The following is a 24060-nucleotide window of genomic DNA, read 5'->3' on the forward strand; positions in this document are numbered from 1 at the left end:
AATAGAAAGCTATAGCCCAGAATACATACACATAGGAAAGTATTGTTACAAATTTTGAGAATCCTTTTACTCTGATTCCAGGATGGAAATGTCATTATGAGAGCTTTGGTTTGGGAGTCTTTTTTGCTGTAACTACAGGATAGAAATGTAATTATTGGAGCTTCAGTTCTTTGAGTCCTTGCCTTCTTTGGTGCTTAATCTAAAGTATGTGAAAGAAAAAAGTGGGAAAATAAAATACTGGCTAGTTGCAAACTTTAAATGAAAGTGTCTCCTCATGATGTGAAGACACTGAGGAGTAGCTGGGTGTATAAGTAAGAACTGGACCATGAACTCAGTTTTCTCTCTCTCTCTCTCTCTCTCTCTCTCTCTCTCTCTCTCTCTCTCTCTCTCCTCTAACCCCCCACCATCACTCCCCACCCCACTCCCCACACACATAACGCACAAAATTTCCCCATCATCTGAAAAGTTTTATTTATTATTTATTTATTTATTTATTCATCCATAAACAAATTTCTTTGTATGGATGACTTCATTATACATATAAATTCATAATATATGAATGTATATTACACACACAATTTATCATTGAATTACATAATGCAGAAGAACCTGCTTCAATCAAAAGGCAAAGAAACTCTCTGCCTTTAAATATGTCTGCTTGTGTCTGTATATGTGTGGATGGATATGTGTGTGTGTGCGAGTGTATACCTGTCCTATTTTCCCCCTAAGGTAAGTCTTTCCGCTCCCGGGATTGGAATGACTCCTTACCCTCTCCCTTAAAACCCACATCCTTTCGTCTTTCCCTCTCCTTCCCTCTTTCCTGATGAAGCAATCGTTGGTTGCGAAAGCTTGAAATTTTGTGTGTGTGTTTGTGTGTTTTATTATTGTGTCTATCTACCAGTGCTTTCCCGTTTGGTAAGTCATGGAATCTTTGTTTTTAATATATTTTTCCCATGTGGAATGTTTCTTTTTATTTTATTTATAAGTATAAATTTATTTATTTCTCCTTTGGCAAAGTACGTTGTATAGATGAAGATATATTTTCATTTCATGCACCAACAGGTACATAGTTTTTACTGTCTACTGTTTAACATCTACGCCCATGAACCATGGACCTTGCCGTTGGTGGGGAGGCTTGCGTGCCTCAGCGACACAGATGGCCATACCATAGGTGCAACCACAACGGTGGGGTATCTGTTGAGAGGCCAGACAAACGTGTGGTACCTGAAGAGGGGCATCAGCCTTTTCAGTAGTTGCAGGGGCAAGAGTCTGGATGATTAACTGATTTGACCCTGTAACACTAATCAAAACGGCCTTGCTGTGCTGGTACTGCGAACGGCTGAAAGCAAGGGGAAACTACAGCCGTAATTTTTCTCGAGGGCATGCAGCTTTACTGTATGGTTAAATGATGATGGCGTCCTCTTGCGTACAATATTCTGGAGATAAAATAGTCTCCGATTCAGATCTCCGGGCGTGGTCTACTCAAGAGGACGTCGTTATCAGGAGAAAGAAAACTAAGGATCGGAGCGTGTAATGTCAGATCTCTTATTCGGGCAGGTAGGTTAGAAAATTTAAAAAGGGAAATGGATAGGTTAAAGTTAGATATAGTGGGAATTAGTATAGTTTGGTGGCAGGAGGAACAAGACTTTTGGTCAAGTCAATACAGGGTTATAAATACAAAATCAAATAGGGGTAATGCAGGAGCAGGTTTAATAATGAATAAAAAAATAGGAGTGCGAGTAAGCTACTACAAACAGCCTAGTGAACGTATTACTGTGGCCAAGACAGACATGAAGCCCATGCCTACTACAGTAGTACAAGTTTATATGCCAACTAGCTCTGCAGATGATGAAGAAATCGATGAAATGTATGATGAGATAAAAGAAATTATTCAGGTAGTGAAGGGAGATGAAAATTTAATAGTCATGGGTGACTGGAATTCGAGAGCAGGAAAAGGAAGAGAAGAAAACATAGTAGGTGAATATGGATTGGGGGTAAGAATTTTGCACAGAGCATAACTTAATTATAGTTAATACTTGGTTCAAGAGTCATGAAAGAAGGTTGTATACATGGAATAAGCCTGGAGATACTAGAAGGTATCAGATAGATTATATAATGGTAAGACAGAGATTTAGGAACCAGATTTTAAATTGTAAGACATTTCCAGGGGCAGATGTGGACTCTGACCACAATCTATTGGTCATGAAGTGTAGATTAAAACTGAAGAAACTGCAAAAAGGTGGGAATTTAAGGAGATGGGACCTGGATAAACTGACTAAACCAGAGGCTGTACAGAGTTTCAGCGAGAGCATAAGGGAACAATTGACAGGAATGGGGGAAAGAAATACAGTAGAAGAAGAATGAGTAGCTCTGAGGGATGAAGTAGTGAAGGCAGCAGAGGATCAAGTAGGTAAAAAGACGAGGGCTAGTAGAAAGCCTTGGGTAACAGAAGAAATATTGAATTTAATTGATGAAATGAGAAAATATAAAAATGCAGTAGATGAAGCGGGCAAAAAGGAATACAAACATCTCAAAAATGAGATCGACAGGAAGTGAAAAATGGCTAAGCAGGGATGCCTAGAGGACAAATGTAAGGATATAGAGGCTTATCTCACTAGGGGTAAGATAGATACTGCCTACAGGAAAATTAAAGAGACCTTTGGAGAAAAGAGAGTCACTCATATGAATATCAAGAGCTCAGATGGAAACCCAATTCTAAGCAAAGAAGGGAAAGCAGAATGGTGCAAGGAGTATATAGAGGGACTATACAAGGGTGATGTACTTGAGGACAATTTTATGGAAATGGAAGAGGATGTAGATGAAGATGAAATAGGAGATACGATACTGCGTGAAGAGTTTGACATAGCACTGAGAGACCTGAGACAAAACAAGGCCCCAGGAATAGACAACATTCCATTAGAACTACTGACAGCCTTGGGAGAGCCAGTCCTGACAAAACTCTACCATCTGGTGAGCAAGATGTATGAGACAGGCGAAATACCCTCAGAGTTCAAGAAGAATACAATAATTCCAATCCCAAAGAAAGCAGGTGTTGACAGATGTGAACATTACCGAACTATCAGTTTAATAAGTCACAGCTGCAAAATACTAACTGAAATTCTTTGCAGACCAATGAAAAAACTCGTAGTAGCCGACCTCGGGGAAGATCAGTTTGGATTCTGTAGAAATGTTGGAACATGTGAGGCAATACTGACCTTATGACGTATCTTAGAAGAAAGATTAAGGAAAGGCAAACCTACGTTTCTAGCATTTGTAGACTTAGAGAAAGCTTTTGACAATGTTGACTGGAATACTCTCTTTCAAATTCTGAAGGTAGCAGGGGTAAAATACAGGTTGCGAAAGGCTATTTACAATTTGTACAGAAATCAGATGGCAGTTATAACAGTCGAGGGGCATGAAAGGGAAGCAGTGGTTGGGAAGGTAGTGAGACAGGGTTGTAGACTCTCCCCGATGTTATTCAATCTGTATATTGAGCAAGCAGTAAAGGAAACAAAAGAAAAATTCGGAGTAGGTATTAAAATCCATGGAGAAGAAATAAAAACTTTAAGGTTCGCTGATGAGATTGTAATTCTGTCAGAGACAACAAAGGACTTGGAAGAGCAGCTGAACGGAATGGACAGTGTCTTGGAAGGAGGATATAAGATGAGCATCAACAAAAGCAAAACAAGGATAATGGAATGTAGTGGAATTAAGTCGGGTGATGCTGAGGGAATTAGATTAGGAAATGAGACAGTTAAAGTAGTAAAGGAGTTTTGCTATTTAGGGAACAAAATAAATAATGATGGTTGAGGTAGAGAAGATATAAAATGTAGACTGGCAATGGCAAGGAAAGCGTTTCTGAAGAAGAGAAATTTGTTAACATCGAGTGTAGATTTAAGTGTCAGGAAGTCGTTTCTGAAAGTATTTGTATGGAGTGTAGCCATGTATGGAAGTGAAACATGGACAATAAATAGTTTGGACAAGAAGAGAATAGAAGCCTTTAAACGTGGTGCTACAGAAGAATGCCGAAGATTAAATGGGTAGATCACATAACTAATGAGGAGGTATTGAATAGAATTGGGGAGAAGAGGAGTTTGTGGCACAACTTGACAAGAAGAAGGGACCAGTTGGCAGGACATATTCTGAGGCATCAAGGGATCACAGATTTAGCATTGGAGGGCAGCGTGGAGGGTAAAAATCGTAGAGGGAGACCAAGAAATGAATACACTAAGCAGATTCAGAAGGATGTAAGTTGCAGTAAGTACTGGGAGATGAAGAAGCTTGCACAGGATAGAGTAGCATGGAGAACTGCATCAAACCGGTCTCAGGACTGAACAACAACAACTGTTTAACAAAAAATATAAATTATTACAAAATTATGCTAAGGCTATTTAATATTAAATTAGATTTGTACAATTTTTCTTTTGATACAATAATGGCATTTCAGTTGTTTTGAGCTGTAGTGCACATAAATTCATAAACTCTGTAATAACAGTTTTCAAATAGAAAATTTTTGAGACTTTTTTGAAAATATTTTATTGTTTATTTCTCTCAAGAGTGAAGGTAGTTTTTCAAGGGCTTTTGGTCCAGCATATGATGGCTTTTTTTGTATTTTGTGGCCTTGTGTGTAGGCTCATGGAAGAGGTTCCATTTTCTTGTGTCATGGTTGTGTTGTGTGTTCTTATCTCTAGTATGTGCAGAATATTTGAATTTTGTCCAACAGAGGAGTTCGTATAGGTATATACTGGGTAATATTAGTATTTTGAGACCTTTAAATGCTAGTTTACATGAATCTTTCCATTTAAGGTTGGCTATTATTCTTATGGCTCTTTTCTGTAATTTAAGTACTTTATTAATGTTTGTTTTTGTGGTACCTCCCCACAAAATTACACCATAACTTTATGTTGTATGAATTAATGCATAGTATATTGTTTTCATAATGCCTGTATCTTTTAGGTAGCTGAGTTTGTGCAGCACATATAGGTTTGCACTGAGTTTCCCCCTTATACATTCTACATTGTTATCCCAGTTTACATTTTGATCAATAATTATCCCAAGGAATTTTGTATATTTGGTGTTACCTGCTATGCACTCATCTATGCATATATTGATATCTTCACTGTGAAAGTTTCGAAGTCTGAAGTTTACACAAAGTGTGTTAGTAATATTGTTGTGCAGGTTTAATTCAGTAAATCTTTGGATGGCATTTTTTACTTCTATATTGGCTTTCATTACTAACTTTTCTGTGTCTTTATCCTTGAACAGAAGAGTTGTGTCATCTGCATAGGTAACTATACTACCATACCTAATCATATTTGGGATGTGATTTGTATATGGAATGATGAGTATTGGGCCAAGAATGGAGCCTTGTGGCACAGAGAAGTGTAAAATTCTTGTTTTAGCTCTTATTTTTTCAGCAGTAGTTTTTGTAATTTCAGTATGTTGGCTCCTGTTTGTCAGGTATGAGAGAATCCAGTCTCCTGCATTTCCTCTTATGCTATATACTCCTAATATTTCTACTAAAGTTTTGTGGTCTACACAGTCAAATGACTTTGTTAGAGCCGTAAATACTTCTACTTATTTATTTTTGGAGTCCAAGTTTGTTATGACATTTTCGATGAGATCTATTATTGCAGCTATGGTGCATTTATCTTTCTGGAAACCAAACTGATTCTTGTTGATTATTTCATATTTCATCAGAAAAGCAATAAGTCTCTGTGCATAACCTCATTCAAATATTTTTTATATGACTGGTAAAGAGCTAAAGGCCTATAATTTTCTGGATTGTATTCATTCCCCTTTTTTTGTATTGGTTTTATCAGTGCTGTCTTTAAGCACTTTGGAAAAGTTCCTTCTAGGAATGATGAATTGATTAGTTGTGTAAGAGGTTTCTTGAGTTCAGTGTTTAATTTCTATACTTGATATGCTATCAATTCCACATGACTTTGTTTGTTTTAGGTTTTTTTAATCTTTAATGTTTGTTCTTCTGTCACTGGGAAAAGTACCATTGATTTTCCTTGGGGATTAATAAATGTTTTTCATGTGTTATTGTCTTTTTTTTGTTATTTGTTTTTTCTTTTAGATTTTGGCCTACGGTGGCAAAATAGTCATTGAAGAGATTTATGATTTTATTCTGTTCAGTTATAGTTTTTTTGCTGATCATGAACTGTATTTTGCTGTGTTCCTGTGAGTTGGAGGGTTTGCGAAGTGTATTTGTAATAGACCAACAAGCCTTGCTTTTATTATCAGCACTATTTATGTACTTTTTCGCTTCTAGTCGTTAGGCTGCTTGCAGTACTTTAGCATACTCTTTAAAGTTTTCAGCAATGCTAGTTTTATATATTCTGTGCATAATTTTTATCTTGTTCCTAGAGACCAAAATGCCTTTTGTTATCCATTTTTTGTTTTTATTTGTGGTTTTGGCTTTAGTTTTTATTACTGGGCATGTAATATTGAGTTGGTAGGAAAGTGTGTCAATGAAATAAGTCACTTTATGATCCACTGATGGAGAGTCTTTTTTCAGTATTTCCCATCCTTGTTTTTCAAGTTTTATCCTAAGGGCTGTTAAGTTTTGTTCATTTATGCTTTTTTTGCCATATTTTTTGTCTTTTCATTTGTGGTGATATGATTTAGACATATTTTTATTGCATCATGGTCTGAAAGGGTCATTTCTATAACTTCAGTTTTATACTGAAAGTCCCTTAAATTTGTGAAGATGTGATCTATTAGAGTACAGGAGTTTGCGGTTATCCATGTTGGAGTAGCTATTGCATCGTATAAGCCATATGTTTTCATTGTGCTTAGAAGCTCCCTACTGTCATTGGTGTCTTGAAATGTGTTTATGTTTAGGTCACCTATTAGTACAATTGCACAGTTCTTGCTTAGGAGGATATGTAAGAGCTCTCCTATGTTTTCAATGAACGTTTCTCTGCACCCATTTGGCAGTCTTTTTGATGTTTAAGATATACAGTGAGGAACTACTTAAAACTATTTTTTGGGCTGTTACTGCGACTACATTTTCAATGTTGTATTTTTTACATAAGTCAAGGCTGTTTATATGGCTTCTGTTTATATTGTTATGGGTTAGTATAGCAGCTCCACCACTCTTACTATTCCTCCTGCATGAACTAGCTGTTACATTGTAATTCGCAACAGTAAGCTTTAGCATTTCATGCTCATTTAGACCATATTCTGTCAGAGCTAGAGTGTCAGGAGTTTCTTCATTTAGCATTATTTCTAACTGGGTTACCTTATTTTTTATGTATTCTATATTCTGTTGCATTATTTTTGTAATTGAATATCTTGATTCTATGTTTGTTTTTGTCCTATATTCTTTTTTGTTATCACTGTTTTTTGTGGATATCAGATTTCCTAATTTTCACCTCCACTATACAATGTTAGTTTCCCTTGTTTCTAATGATTTTACAAACATCTGCATACATTCTGGTGAGGGTTACTGAACCTAATCTATTTAAATGTGTGCCATCCTTTCCCAGTCAATTTTCACACAGGAATTTGTTTGGGTCTATGAAGATAGCACTGAGACAATCACACTCTTGTTTGATGGCACTGTTTATTTTGGATGTGTATTTGTCACTAACTGACCTCCTTTTCACGATTCTGCTAAGTATGAGCCTGGATCCTTCATAAAGACTTCTTGCTATACGAATCATGTTTCTTGTTTCATTCACTAATTCATATTTGCTGCTGCTTTTACTGGCAGTGAAAGGGGCAGAAATAACAAATTACCATATAATAGTGTCATGGGGCAATTAATAGGCACATAAATAAGATTGAAAAATATTGCTAGTCTTTCAAAGACACCCTTCTTCAGAGCATCTAGTACAGAATAGGCACAGAAACATAGGTGCACATTTGCATTGTTCTGGATGATTACACTGTAGTCACAACTCGACTGCATTGCTAGTACAATATGATTGTACTGAATCAAAATTAAATGTTGCAGCCTGTTGATAAAGTGGAGTGTATATGAGGGGTAGCTGTAATGTCATTGATAAAGAGGATATTGGCTGCAACATTTTGTTTGGTTCCCTTGGTAGTGTAGCTCAGTACTATGGAATGAGTGTTTCAGTTTGTAAAACTTTTTGACTACCCCCTTGCACTGGCCCAGCATCTAGCATAATGGTAAGGTTTGGTTTGAAAGTTCCTGGCAGGTTAAAATTGTATGCTGGGCTGGGACATGAACCTGAGACCTAAGCCTGTCAAAAGTAAGTTCTCTACCAACTGAGCTACCCGAACATGACCCACAACTTGTCCTCATGGCTTTACTTCCAGTTCTCCTGCAAAATTTGCAGGACTAGCACTCTTGGAAGAAAGCACTGGTCCAGAATACAGTTTTAATCTTCCACGAAGTTTCATATTAGCACATACCCCACTGCAGAGTGGAAATTTATTCTGGAATTGTCTGGTTTGCATAGTCAGTAATTTGAACAGTAGCCATTACATTTTTGATGTGTTAAAGTGGTGGGTTGTTACATTGTCTTTCAACAAGATGATGCAACAGCGAATATTGCCATTGATTTCCTGACCTACTTTGATACAGAGAAGTTTGTTGCCCTGGCCAGCATGTTCTTCAGATCTTGCACACATTGAAATCATATAGTTATGGGTTACCAAGAAACTAAGATGTCAACACCTGCTGCCCACTACGATTTGTCACAGAGTTGAAGTGGTTTGGAATGTCCCTTATGTCTGTCATCCAAGGTCAGTTTGGTCCCGCACCCAGCCAGATTAGAGCCATTGTTACTGCCAGAGATGGCACCTCTGCATATTAAATTTTTCCCCCTGTATATCCCCAAATCATGTACAAATTTAATTATGTATTCTTCTTACTATACTATAAATGCACAGTAAGTAAAATATTATTTGTTCTCCTTTATGGTGTTGCAGTTTGAAAGGCCAGTGTACGTGAACACATGATATCCTTCCTTGTTTGCACTCTTTGTCTTGAAAATGTACAGGGTGTGTACCTGTTGGAATAGACTGAGAAGTTGGTAACACTGTTCCAAAAGAGAATGTAAAATATTTCTTTAAAAAATAATGGTTTATTACTGGACATATTACAATACTGTGTGCCCAAGTTGCCTACCCATGTGTCAGCTGGTCTGAACAGGGCCAGGATGTGATGGTGCTGAAGACTGACTTTGAAAGTATGGATTTAGGTCATGTAGAAGTGACAAAAGGAGTACATCCTAACTGGTTGGGTCCAGGCCCAAGAAAGAACAAATGGTAGGGGCTGATGGACCTCAGTGGCTCCCAGTAACAGAAATGTAATGCCTCCCAAAAGTTACATTTTGGCTGTGCATGTCTGGTGTTCAGGAGACACATTCTTTGTCACCAATTTGCTGAGGCAATGATCCTGTTTTTGACAGATAGACCACAATGAATTGTAAAACTTGGATGGCAGTACAAAAAATATTGAAACTACATTTACCACTTGCAGAAGTATGAAACTAGAGTTTGGTGCAATAATGACACATCTGTTGTTCAAAACTAATAAACAATATTTTATTCAAAATAATCTCCATTGCTGTTTATACATTTCTCCCACCTCTCCGGCAGGCTATAAATGCCATGAAAAAAAGAAAAAAAAAAGAAGAAGAAGAAAAAAAAAAGAAACAGTTCTTTTGAAGCGAACCAGCCAGCAAGCCATGTTTGTACATTTTCATATGAATTGAAGTGTTGTTCAGCGAGAGAGTGTCCCAGTGATGGATGGAGTTGATAATCAGATTGGACCAAGTCTGGAGAATAAGCCGCATGCCCAAGTATTTCCCAACTGAATTCCTCAATCTCTTTCCTGATCTGTTTTGCTGCATGCAATGGTGTGTTATCACGTGTTGCCTTTTTCCATATTCTGGCCATTTTTCATGTAATGCTCAATTTAAATCAATCATTTGCTGTTGGTAGCGATCAGCGTTAATGGTTTCCCCAGGTTTTAGCAGCTCATAATAAATGACACCCTTCTGACCCAACCAAACGCAGAGCATTGTCTTCTTTCCAAAGTTATTTGATCTAGCACTGGATGCCGATGATTTGCCTGAATTCACGCATGATTTACGATGCTTAGGATTCTTAAAATATATCCATTTTTCATGACCTTTTACTATTTGACAGAGAAATGACTTTCGTTTGTATATGGTGAGCAGCATTTCGCAAGTGGTCTTTTGATTTGCTTGCTGTCATTCATTCAGTTGGTGCAGATCCCATTTTCCCACTTTCTGCACCTTTCCCACAGCTGTCAACCAAATTTCCAAGAATTCCTGTTGAATCTGAGTATCATCTTCATTGAATAAGGCCTGCAATTCATTGCCTTCGAATTTCTCAGTGGTTTTCTGTGCTCATCATTTCTCAAGTTAAAATCACCACTTTCGAATTTTTTGAACCATTCAAAACACTGTGTTTTCCCAATAGCATGTTCACTGAGAGGTTTGACAAGCACTTGATGTGATTCTGCAGCAGTTTTCTTCAAATGACAACAGCAAACCAATGCTGTCCACAAATCATAGTACATAGGCACAAAACTTAACATGTTCATGGGTTTGAAACTGATACCAATGTAAGGAACTTGGGTTACTGTTTGTTGACATTCATCGTCAGCTGTTACAGGAAGCAGATGGCACTGTAGACACGGTCTCATGGGCCCTACAATGATGGATAGCACCATCTACAGCGAAATTCCTGTTTCATTCTTCTACGCCAGGTATACTGGCTAAGATATCTCTCCTTCCATAAAGCTGGTATATGGTGAGTGGAGGCTGAAGTGAGATGTGGAAGGGACTTAAAGAAAGGCGTTACATAATAGAGATATTTATCATGACTGTAAAAGTGGTTATTTTACAAAATTCCCCTTTCACCGCCCGTCACATTAACCAAGTGGCATGGCATTGAAGTTCGAGGTGACAGACTTAGGCACTTGTCCTCATGTCTCTCAGCAGGTGAGTACCATGAGCAGTATAAAACAGCGTAACCTTGGCTCGCAAGTAATAAGCAGTCTGGATTGCTGTTTTGAGTCAGAGGGCAGGTGTAATGCAGCTCCAGTAGTCTGACCTGTGCAAGCCTCTTCATCTCTTTGTAGCTGCTGCAGCCTACATCCATTTGAATTTGCTTACAGTACAGCCAACTGAGGTAACTTTGTACCACTTTTTACTATTTTCTTGAAAATACTGTACACAATAAATTACACATCACAATGGACACTGTAACATTTTACATCTGTAATTATTGAGTGCTTGGAAAAGTGAAAATTTATACTGACTATGCCCTATCAGAGTAAAATTTCAATTTTAATACTAACTATGCCCTGTCAGAGTAAAATGTAAATTTTAAGTCTGATACAAAGTTGCACTGTCCTTCAGGAAAACGTTAAGCTCTCTTCACTGCCAACACAGTTAAAGGTCAATCACAAGCCTGAGAGCTCCTAGGAAGTTGGAAAGACATTTGAAATACACTCCTGGAAATGGAAAAAAGAACACATTGACACCGGTGTGTCAGACCCACCATACTTGCTCCGGACACTGCGAGAGGGCTGTACAAGCAATGATCACACGCAGGGCACAGCGGACACACCAGGAACCACGGTGTTGGCCGTCGAATGGCGCTAGCTGCGCAGCATTTGTGCACCGCCGCCGTCAGTGTCAGCCAGTTTGCCGTGGCATACGGAGCTCCATCGCAGTCTTTAACACTGGTAGCATGCCGCGACAGCGTGGACGTGAACCATATGTGCAGTTGACAGACTTTGAGCGAGGGCGTATAGTGGGCATGCGGGAGGCCGGGTGGACGTACCGCCGAATTGCTCAACATGTGGGGCGTGAGGTCTCCACAGTACATCGCTGTTGTCGCCAGTGGTCGGCGGAAGGTGCACATGCCCGTCGACCTGGGACCGGACCGCAGCGACGCACGGATGCACGCCAAGACTGTAGGATCCTACGCAGTGCCGTAGGGGACCACACCGCCACTTCCCAGCAAATTAGGGACACTGTTGCTCCTGGGGTATCGGCGAGGACCATTCGCAACCGTCTCCATGAAGCTGGGCTACAACCCCGCACACCGTTAGGCCGTCTTCCGCTCTCGCCCCAACATCGTGCAGCCCGCCTCCAGTGGTGTCGCGACAGGCGTGAATGGAGGGACGAATGGAGACGTGTCGTCTTCAGTGATGAGAGTCGCTTCTGCCTTGGTACCAATGACGGTCGTATGCGTGTTTGGCGCCGTGCAGGTGAGCTCCACAATCAGGACTGCATACGACCGAGGCACACAGGGCCAACACCCGGCATCATGGTGTGGGGAGCGATCTCCTACACTGGCCGTACACCACTGGTGATCTTCGAGGGGACACTGAATAGTGCACGGTACATCCAAACCGTCATCGAACCCATCGTTCTACCATTCCTAGACCGGCAAGGGAACTTGCTGTTCCAACAGGACAATGCATGTCCGCATGTATCCCGTGCCACCCAACGTGCTCTAGAAGGTGTAAGTCAACTACCCTGGCCAGCAAGATCTCCGGATCTGTCCCCCATTGAGCATGTTTGGGACTGGATGAAGCGTCGTCTCACGCGGTCTGCACGTCCAGCACGAACGCTGGTCCAACTGAGGCGCCAGGTGGAAATGGCATGGCAAGCCGTTCCACAGCACTACATCCAGCATCTCTACGATTGTCTCCATGGGAGAATAGCAGCCTGCATTGCTGCGAAAGGTGGATATACACTGTACTAGTGCCGACATTGTGCATGCTCTGTTGCCTGTGTCTATGTGCCTGTGGTTCTGTCAGTGTGATCATGTGATGTATCTGACCCCAGGAATGTGTCAATAAAGTTTCCCCTTCCTGGGACAATGAATTCACGGTGTTCTTATTTCAATTTCCAGGAGTGTATTAACTAGAAATCTCAGAGGTAATAAAACAGTTACTTTTAGTACAAAATAATGCAAGTAGGTGGAGCAACAGCCTTTGTAACAAAAGTGGTAAGTGGTACAAAGATACCTACCCTGTCTGGTAAAAAGTTATCCTGGTTGACAGTATTTAATCCTTGGTCTTCGTCTACAGTTGTTACCACCTCACTTCGTTCATTACCAAAATGTTCATTCCTTGATGCTTGAGGATTTTGTGGTGAAGCAAGCTGGGATACCTTTAATTCCCCTCTTGTTTTGTCATCTGCCTCTTTAAAATTCATTTTTTCATTTTGACTTAATTAACATTTAAATATGTGAGTATAATTTGTATTTTCATAAAAGAGAAAGATTGGCCCTTAGTTTTTAAGGAATATAACACCAGTGTGCTTAGTTTTATGTATGCAATTGATTTTCTAATTTATTCTGATTATTACTAGTTAGAATCTTTCATTATAGGATGAAATCAGTAATTGTTTTGTAACTTAAATTATACTGTTGACATATAAACAAATATAAATCTGTACTAATTATAAACATTTGGAAGACAAAATACTAGAACCTTAAAGTATCTATTTGGCCCTATTCGAAAACATGTTAGCAAAACCAGCCCTGAATTAATTCCAAAGTAATTAACAGTTTTGTCAAAAGTATTGTTTGCATAACTATATTTGTTAATTTCATGATTTAAACAAATAATTTGGCTTAACCCTTGCAGTAGAAGGAATTGTTGAAAAGAACCAATTTTTCGATGTAGTCAGTTAATTTAATGAGTTAAGTTTTAATTGTAATTTCTGTAAATTAAACCTCAAACAGTGTGTAGTTTCAGCACCTGTTATTGTGATGATATATAAGGGCCTATTTTTGGTCACAAGTCAATCAACCCATGGCTGAGTTTCAGATGAGAAACCTGTGTTGGTTAGAACAATAACAATGCTTCAACTTAACTGTAGAATAACTGTTAAACAATTAGGCCATGTGTAAAAGCAATGACAGTGTCTGCTCCATACGTATCTGTTTATTCTTCAAGAAGTGTGAATTATGTGGTCACGTTTGTACTGCTCATAGATGTTCAACAGTAAACTATTGTAGCAATATGTGGAGGTTCACCTGTAAACTATTAATGAGGCTTATGGAAAGTTTAAACAATAGTGCACTGGCCATCCATATATAACTGTGTATTATTGGGAGATTGTACAATGTGAAAGTAAAAGTCAGTGAAACGTAACTGTGCATCTGTCGGATACCTTGTTTACCATAGTCAGTGTCCAAATTACAAACTCCATTTTCAGCCAGTGTAGCAACGCAGTATGTTGACACCGAGAGCAACAAATGAAGAAATAAAAGCAGGTGGAACTGCTACAATGTGTCCTGTCAACTATTCCTTTCTTTTAGTCAGGTTGTGCCCTAAATATATATATTATTTTTATTTCAATTCAGAACCTCCTCATTAGTTGTTCAATGTACCCATTTAATCATTTAATCTTTGTCATTCTTCTACAGCACCATATATCAGAATTTTCTCTTTATGTCTAAATTGTTTACCATCCCCATTTTGCTTCCATACAAGGCTGCATCTCAGACAAATACCTTCAAAAATGAATTCCTAACAATTAAATTTATATTAGCTATTAACAAATTTCTCTTTCTCAGAAATGCTTTTCTTGTTACTGCCACTCTGCATTTTGTTTCCTCTCTATTTTCTCCATCATTGGTTATTTAGCTGCTCAGATAGCAAACCTCATCTACTAATTTTAATGTCTCATTTCCTAATTTAATTTCCCCAGCATCACTGATGTTGTTACCTTACCCTTGTTTAACTTTTGTTGCTGTTCATCTTATAAACTCTTTCAAACTGTAATCCATTCCATTAAAGTGCTCTTCCAATTCTCTTGCCAACTCTGACAGAATTACAATACCACTAGCAAACCTTAAAAATTTTATGTCTTCTCTCTGAATTTCTGTCTCCTTTCCTAATTTCTCCTTGGTTACCTTTACTGCTTGCTCAATATACAGATTAAATAGCATCAGGAAGAGTCAACAGTCCTGTCTTACTTTTATAATTGCAGTCAAGATTCCATACAGGTAACAAATACCCTTTCACTCCCTGTGCTTTATTCTTGTTACCTTCGTAATTTCAAACAGTGTATTCCAGTCAACATTGTTAAAGGCTTGCTGTAAGACTGGAAATGGTGTAGATGTAGGTTTATAGCATTTAGAGCTCAGAATAATGCTGCATGTTGTTCTGTACCCAACATGTTCTTTAGACTGTGCATGTACCAAGCACTGTCAGTGAAGTGAAACATTGTTTATTGTGTTCTAACAGGTATCTTTCAGTGATTTATGGGCAAGTAAGCTCCTTAAATCATAGGCTATTCACATCAGATCTAATTTTTTCAAACAGTTGAATAATGTGATACTCACTTGACGAATTGTAAAAAAGCATATATTTATTAAACTGTAAGACATACAGCTATGAAACTTGTGACAAGTATTTATGAGTCCCTCAGGTTTGGATGCGGAGATGCAGATAGGCACAACAAAAGACTCACAAATTAGCTTTCGGCCAGTATGGCCTTTGTCAAAAATAGATCACACACACACACACACACACACACACACACACACACACACGCATGCACACATACACGCAAATGCAACTCACACACACACACACACACACACACACACACACACACACACACACACACACACACACACACATGCAGACTCTGGCAACTGCAGCCACACTTCAGTTGCCAGAGACTGCAGTCTTGTGTGTGTGTGTGTGTGTGTGTGTGTGTGTGTGTGTGTGTGTCATCTATTTTTGATGAAGGCCATAATGGCCGAAAGCTAATTTGTGACAGTCTTTTTGTTGCACCTATTTGCGACTCAGCATCTCTGCTATATGGTGAGTAGCAACTTTCCATTTCATAATATTGTTACATTCCATTCTGGATTTTTCATTGTTTGATATTGATCTCTCAAGTTTAGATTATATATGTTCAATATGTCCTCCACTAGTGATATGAATAATATGATGTAAATACTTGAATTCTTCCCATACTTGGGTAAGAATGTCCATTGCACTGATTTTGTGGCAGTACAGATCCTGTTCTTCAACTCTTCTAGGTTCTGTGGTAGTGTTGGTGCATAAATGTTGCCCTTAATGAAACCTCAAAGGAAGAGGTCACAGGGTACAAAATCTGATGACTGTGGAACCCAGGTAAGAAATGCTGAGTTGCTGGCTGTTTGATGATCAATCTAATGACTTGATAGAGTTTCATTCAGATATTCATGCCCTTGGCAACTTCAGTGAGGGGGTGCTCTATCTTATTGAATAATGAAGTTATCCTCATTGAGCCTCAGAAACAACCAGTTCTGTATCATAGCAAGATACTGCTGACTTTCAACCATGTTTTCATCAATGAAGAATGGGCTGTAAACAGATGCGTGGGATATCGCGCAAAACACATTCATTTTAGGTGAACCTTGTACATGTGCATGTGGGTTCTGTAGGCCCCAGATGTGACCACTGTGTTAGTTTACTTTCCATCAAAGAAGAATGAACCATAAACAGATGAGTGGGATATCACACAGAACACATTCAATTTGGGTGAATCCCATACAAGTCTAGTGTGGGCATGTAGGTTCTGTAGGCCCCAAATTTGACCGTTGTGTTAGTTTACTTTCCCACTAAGGGGAAAGTCACTTAATCACAGAAAGTGTTATCATTGTCACCAGCATTCTGAATCTTTTCGAAAAATGCCATATGTTTGCATTTGTCATCATGACAGAGCAGAGCCTGCAACAGCTGTAACTTCTACGGCATCATAACCAACTGATGTCTCAAAACAGACCAAGTTGTTATTATAGGCAGCTGTATTTCCTGACTGGTATGACAAGTTGATTTTGTAGGATTGTGCTGGAAAGCTGTTTGGATTCATGCAATATTTTCATTGGAAATACAAGGGCAGCAAGGACTCTTTACTTACATAAACATCTTGTGTCTACCAACTGTCAATACCATCTGTGAATGTTCCATCCAGTAAGAGGATCAGTTTGGTACCTCAACCTGAAACATTTTTGCTCTGTAATTGCAGAATTATGCTTCATTAATGTGAGAACACAAAATGATTTCTGCTGTGAAGTAGCCATTTTTGCAACATGTGACGGTAACCAAGTGAACAGAAGACAACCAACATCTACCGGTAGTGAGGATAAACTAAATAATGTATTTATTCCTCCAATAACCAAGCTATGGCACAGCATTTGATAGTTTTAATAACATAATACTTTTTAATATGTGTATTCTTTTTGAAAAGCTTGCTTACACAAGCTAGACATATGATGTTTCAAATGCTTTTTATAAATAAATAAGATGATTTCATGAAATTACAATTTATGGTATGTGGTAAACTAATGATCCTTACAATACTAATGTGTGTAAATATTGTACTGAACTTCAGTAAGTATTATTGAGTGTTGATTTCTCTGTTAAACTCTAGATGCATTGTTATATTTCCAACAAAAATATTCATTTGCTACCTGTTCCCCTGTATAACATACTCATAGAGTTCATTTCCCGTGTCTAGCCCTTCTATATATTCCTTCCAGTTTTCAACTTTCCCTCTTTGGTCAGTACTAGCCTTCTGTCTGAGCTCTTGATGTTCTTACAGCAGCATCTCTTTTCTCCAAATATCTTTTTTAATTTGCCTGTAGATGGCATTTATCTTTACCCTTCTCACACATTCTTCTGCAGCCTTGCATCTAGCCAGTCCTACTTTACTGTTTGACACCTTTTGTCGCTTCCACTTTTTAGATGCCTACATTCCCTTATGCCTGCTTTATTTGCTACAGTTTCATATTACCTCTTTTCAGCAATTAAATTCAATATCTTGTGTGCTATCCAAGGATTTCTACTGGACCTGCCCTCTCCCCCTTTCCTCTGCTGCATTCACTATTTCATCCTACACTCTGACACATAGAATGCTGGTTTTCTTTTTCCATTCTCGAGAGTAGTCTGTGGCCAGAGATTGGAATGGGAGAGAATTTTATCTCAGCAGTATTTTACTCTGTTGAATGTCATCATTATTAAGCCATGTAGTAGAGCTGCATACCCAGTACTACAATAGCAAGACCATCTTAGCTAAGGTTACAATGATTATCAGTTTATCAACTAGACTGTTATCCCTGCAACTACTGAGAAGGCTGCTGCATGTCTTCAAGAACCTCACATTTGTCTCGCCTCTACACAGGCAGCCTTTGTTGTAATTGCACTCACAGTTGGAGATCTACTGGGGTAGAACTGACCCTCCTCTGCTAACATAAGTTATGGTAGTGAAGTAGTGAGTACCTGACAGTCGATTGTATGGAAGACCATTGCTTTCAGTGGCACATAAAGCTGCATGTATTCAAGGGCCAAACAACACAGAAGCTGGAGAGCAACAGAATGGAGGTGTGTAATGTCTGACAATGCACAACTTTTCCTCTTTCCAAATGATGCAGTATGTCAAGTGCACTGACAGCCCAATGAGGTATTTAACCTGCAGTTTGTGGAGGGTATAGTCCAGGCCACAGTTGGTTCTGTTATGTTTTGGAGTTGTTTTTCATACAGTGATTTTGGCCCAGTCATTCAGTTTACCTTGAACATGAACCGGGATTTTTACTTCAACATTTTTCATTAAATAAGTGCTCTCCTTTCTTCTACTTTGTGATGATGAGTATATTGTTCACAATCCTATCTCTCAGAATGACAACAGTCATGTTCATAAGGCTGCACTCATATGTTCCCAGTTTTACAAACATTCAGGCTCCCTATTATGCCTTAACAGGCTTTGTAAATCACCTTATATTAAACCCATAGAAAGGGTCTGGCAGTATTTGCAACAGTGGGTGAAACAGGAATCAGCATTTCCACAATTCGGTAGCTCTGTAAGACCTAATATTCAATAAACAGCTTCATCTGCATATGGAATACTTGAAGAAACTAGTGGACATTCTTCCTCACCAAATTTTGGCTGTTATCAGGATTTACGGTGATTGTGTGCAGTATTAGCATGATGTCTTTTGTCTGTGAAAGTATGACCATGGTTGACAGGCTTCACTACAGTTCAGTTGGACTGCATGAACATTTCTCACTCACTACCTGAATTGAGTATTGTTTTAAATGGAGACACTAAAGTAAAGTTGCTACATAGGAGGGTAACATTTTTTCACTGATATACCATTTTAATGGGTTCCACTACTAAAGTGCACAGCATTGAATAGCAAAGTAGTGTTTCTGTTCAGGATACATGATGAGTGTACAGCCATCATAATGCTACCACTGTATCGAGACACTGTTCACTTGTATCAAGGTATAACCTGTCAACCACTTCCAAAATTACACACATTTCATAACATTAACATGTTACTGTAGTTCTAAAGCATTTTTGTAAGCAGTTTGTTTAATTCTGTCATGTCACATCTGGTAGGCAGGGCGAAAATGGAAAATGCCGCAAATTATTGAGGCATGAGCTGTTGCTATTGTGAACAAAACTATATACAGTGATGTTGTGTCTATAGATGGTTGTAGCCCCCCCATTCTAGAGCTCATAATTAGTCTAAATTTCTTTTTTGTCAGACTAGAATGTACAAAATTGCTGTCTAGTGACAAACTTATTAGAAGCAAACTATTATAAGTAAGACTTTCAAACATGGCAGACCTCACGTGTTGACAACAGGGGTGGGGAAAGAGATTGTGATATAAATATTTTATGAATGCAATAATATCTAGCAACATGGGAAAAAGTTGAATGTTTGAGACACTTACACATCCCATGGAGGTAAATTACGATTTCCTTAACATTCATTTTACAGAGCATAGCCGAGTCAGAGTTGCTAAAAGCAACAGCTGACCTTTCTCGCACAGTCAGATCTCTTGAAGAACAGACTGACATGTTTGAGAAGAAAAAGCTACATGATATCAAGTCTATCATTTTAAATTACATTATAATTGAACTAAGCTTTCATGCAAAAGCTGTAGAATTATTTACAAAAGCGTATCAACAGGTTTCTGAAGTGGATGAGGAGGAAGACATGGAGGTAAGCACAGTTGTATCCATTTACATTATCATCAATAGAAATGCACAAGTGGAGTAAGTAATTCTTGATCTTGTCTCTGACTTTAGTATCTACTACAATTTTATTGTTGTGGTTGGTATGCAGTTATTCGGCTATATGATTCACAGATGATTACAAGGGATTTCAGATTAATTGATATTTGCTTAAATTATAATGTGTACCTTCTTCTAGACTAGAGTTTCTTAATCTTTTGCAAAATTTGCGACAAAAATGACCATTAATTGCAATAGTATTTGTTTGCAACAAAAAGTGATTTCAAAACTAACACAAACGTCCTTGAAGCAAGATTTCAGATTTTCCCAGTGTAGACAGATTTCAAATATTTCGTAGGTATTTAGCCAAAATGGTGCCATCCAGAACGCACAGTATTTTGGCAAACCAACTTCTTGCCACCTTCAGGCATTCCTGATGATTGACTGACTTCTAAAATGACTATCAGTCATCAGGAATGCCTGAAGGTGTCAAGAAGCCGGTTTGTGAAAATATCACACCTTCTGCATGACACCAACCAGCTGAATACCTCAGAAGTATTCAAAATTCTTGAAGTAACTTAAATTTAAAATAACATAATCAAAATCTTATTCTGGCAGGTATGCTTAATACTAGGCTTTATAGATGAATGTTCATTTCTCATAACAGATTCAGAAGCAAGCCTCTTGCAGCATTTATTTTTTTGTTGACACACAAATTAAGAACCATGTTTTGCACGTTCATATAGTTGCAAATGGTAAATGACTAACATGGCATTTTGTAACAACCAAGGATAGTAATCTTTTACACTACACCAGAATTATGATAACAGCATTAATTTCAATTTTTCTAGCAAGGACGAATGAGATGTCAGTTAAATAATATATATTTCTGTTGTTGAAATGATTGAAGGTTAAGCCATCATATTGCATTAGTTGTTACTTAAAATGTGTAGTGCACTTAAAATGTGTAGTGCATGCCATGAATGTAAATATATGATGCAGGACATAAAAGCAAACATACGAGTACTAAATGTATACAGAGCAGTACTGGAGAGAAGTTTATTCTTTAAAGTGTTTAAATTAGCTGTCTTGAGGTCAGATGGTAGTCTGTTATAAAAGATTGTTCCTACTGTACATTGACTACAGTCTGCAGCCTTTGTTTTTTACTTGAGATTCTGTGAAAGTTTTCCCTTCCCAGTATATTGTACCTATGTGGATTACTGTTTGTTACATTATATTCTGGATTTTGTTTCACAAAGATTATTTTCTGTAAAATGTATATAGAGTAAATGATTAGTATTTTATATTTTCTGGAGATTTCTCTATAAGTCTCTCTCCTTTTTACCTCAACTACCACTCTTACTGCCTTTTTTTGTGGTCTGAAGAGCCTGTCAGTGAAGACAGCTTGTGGCCCACCCCTTATCTCAGTACCATACTGAAGATGTTGGTGTATCACTCTGAAGTATATTTGTCTCTAGATGTTATAGTCCAGGAAGACTGAGACCATTTCAGTAGATATACATTTGTATTGATTTTCTTACAGATATGGTCTATATGTTCTTTCCATAAGAGGTGTTCATCAACAATTATATCAAAAATTTGTGTTTGTTTGTCTAGCTGAGGCTCAATGGAGGTGTAAATTGAATATTATTTATGTTCTGCTTATAGGTAAGCATAAATTGCATTGTTACTGTCTTCTCTTTATTTACAGGTAGCTTATTTGAAGTAAGATAATTTTATTATAATATTATTTATATATATATTATAAAATATATTATATTTTATTATTATATTATAACACAAAATTATAAAGATTTCACTAATGTTTGTAGTAGTTTGCATATCATGGCCCCAGCTGACAAAAGATATGTCATCAGCATAGTTTATAACCACGCAGTTTTGGGTTCGGTTAAATCATTAACGTACACAAGAAATGGAAAAAGCCCCAGTACACCTTCTCAGGGTACACCACAATGAAGTATCTTGTGGGCCCAATTTGATTGTTACCAACTGTTCATTCCTTTACTTATAAGTTCATTTGACACATTGTTTCCTGTCTTTCAAATAGGAGGTACGTAATTGTAAGGCCACCCCTCTCATCCTGCATGCTTATAATTTATGCAGTGGAATTGTATGGTTCACAATATCATAAGCTTTACTCATATCCTGTTACCTTATCTCCTTCCTCTAGTTTGTTTAATGCTTCATGTATAAAAATTGCTATTGCTGCTAAAGTAGATCTCCTTTTCTAAAACCATGTTGCAGATTTTTGAATAGATTATGTTTGACAAAATGCGCCTCAAACTGCTTTAATATTACTTTCTCTAGTAACTTTCCAAGCTCTGAAGTTAATGATATAGGCCTATCGTTTTTCATGTCAGTTTTTATTCCCTTTTTATACACAGTAGGATTTCAGAGATTTTCAAAAGATCAGGGAATTCTACATGGCAGAGGGTAATATTTGTTAGATGTGTCAGAGGATTCACTAACTCTCCTCTGCATTCCTTTATCAGCCTAGGTAAAATCTCATTCCAGACACAAGATATTTTAGCTTTAAGTTTTTAAATGACTGCTAGGAGGTCCCTCTGAGTAATGCTGTGGATGAATAAAAGATTGGCTATTATTTGTAACATTTAAATTGGGTACCTAGTGACGTGCTTCACTTGTGCCAATTGTACTAAACATCTGTTTGAATTTCCCATACACTTCTTTTTGGGTTCTTTGTTATACATTCATTTTCTTTTAACATTATGCTGGTGTGTTCATGAGATTACTGTCTCCCACATTCTTTATACATTATTTTCCAGTCAGTTTTACTAAAACAAGTTAAGTTGCTTATTTGATAGGCATATTTATGAGCTTTAAGATTAGTCAAGGAAGCTCTGTAATGTTTCTGATCAGTTTGTAATTTCTTAAATAGTATTGCAATTTAACAATATTATGAAAAGGAAAGTTGCCACTCACCATATAGTAGAGACCCTGAGTCCCACAACAAAAAGACTGTCACACATAAAGCTTTCGGCCAGTAAGGCCTTTGTCAAAAATAGATGACACACACACACACACACACACACACACACACACACACACACACACACACACACACACAAACACACAGACACACATACGGAAATGCAGAGTCTCAGGCAACTGAAACCACACTGTGAGCAGTAGCATCAGTGCATGATGGGAGTGGCGACTGGGTGGCCTTCCTAACTCAGTTCACTCCTCCATCCAACCGTGGTCTATCCCCACTACCCCCAAATCAGCCCATGTTAACTTTCCAGAATTTCATAACATCAAACTTTGCCTCACCATCATTTCCCAAATCCCTCAACATGCAAACTAACCTTACATCCACAGAAAGAACTGCAGTCCACCTTCTAAAAACTGATCCCAACCTTATAATACTATCTGCAGACAAAGGCTTTGCCACAGTTGTTTTGAACTGTCAGGACCTGGCAGAAGAAATCTGACAGCTGTCAGATACTTTCACCTGCAAACCTCGCCACCGTGGTCCCATTCCAGAAATCCAGCAGGATCTCCAGTCACTCCTCAAATCCTTAGGCCCATCCCAGAACCTCTCCCCGGAGTCCATCTCTCTACTCACCCTACCACTTCCTGCACTCCTACCTTCTACATGCTTCCTTAAGTCCATAAATAACCACCCAGGATGCCCCATTGTGACCGGTTACTGTCTGCTTTCGTAGACCAACACCTTCAACCTATTACCCAGAACCTACCCTCCTACATAAAAGATACCAACCATTTCCTCCATTGACTCTCCACAGATCCTGTCCCTTTACCACACAGTGCCCTGTTCATCACTATTGATGCCACCTCCCTTTACACTAACATTTCTAATGCCCTCAGCCTTACCACTACTGAACCTGATGGATTCCAGACCAACTATCTCCTTTCTAGTTGCCATGACCAACTATATCCTCACCCACAATTATTTCTCCTTTGAAGGCATTACTTACAAACAAATCCAGGGTACGGCTATAGCCATCCTCATGGCACCATCCTGTGCCAACCTATTCATGGGCCATGTAGAGGA

General features: G+C 38.3%; 1 protein-coding gene across 2 annotated transcripts in view; it reads left to right on the forward strand.

The window, feature by feature from the left end:
* The window catches only part of LOC124594794 (protein FAM92A), a 197918-nt gene that overhangs the window by 97460 nt on the left and 76398 nt on the right, over positions 1–24060 (forward strand). For both annotated transcript variants that reach the window (XM_047133212.1, XM_047133213.1), the window contains exon 5: positions 19765–19989. In XM_047133212.1, coding sequence (XP_046989168.1) covers positions 19765–19989 — 225 coding nt within the window. The remainder of the gene's footprint in view (positions 1–19764; positions 19990–24060) is intronic.

This window comes from Schistocerca americana, chromosome 2, assembly GCF_021461395.2.
Source record: "Schistocerca americana isolate TAMUIC-IGC-003095 chromosome 2, iqSchAmer2.1, whole genome shotgun sequence".
Taxonomy (NCBI): domain Eukaryota; kingdom Metazoa; phylum Arthropoda; class Insecta; order Orthoptera; family Acrididae; genus Schistocerca; species Schistocerca americana.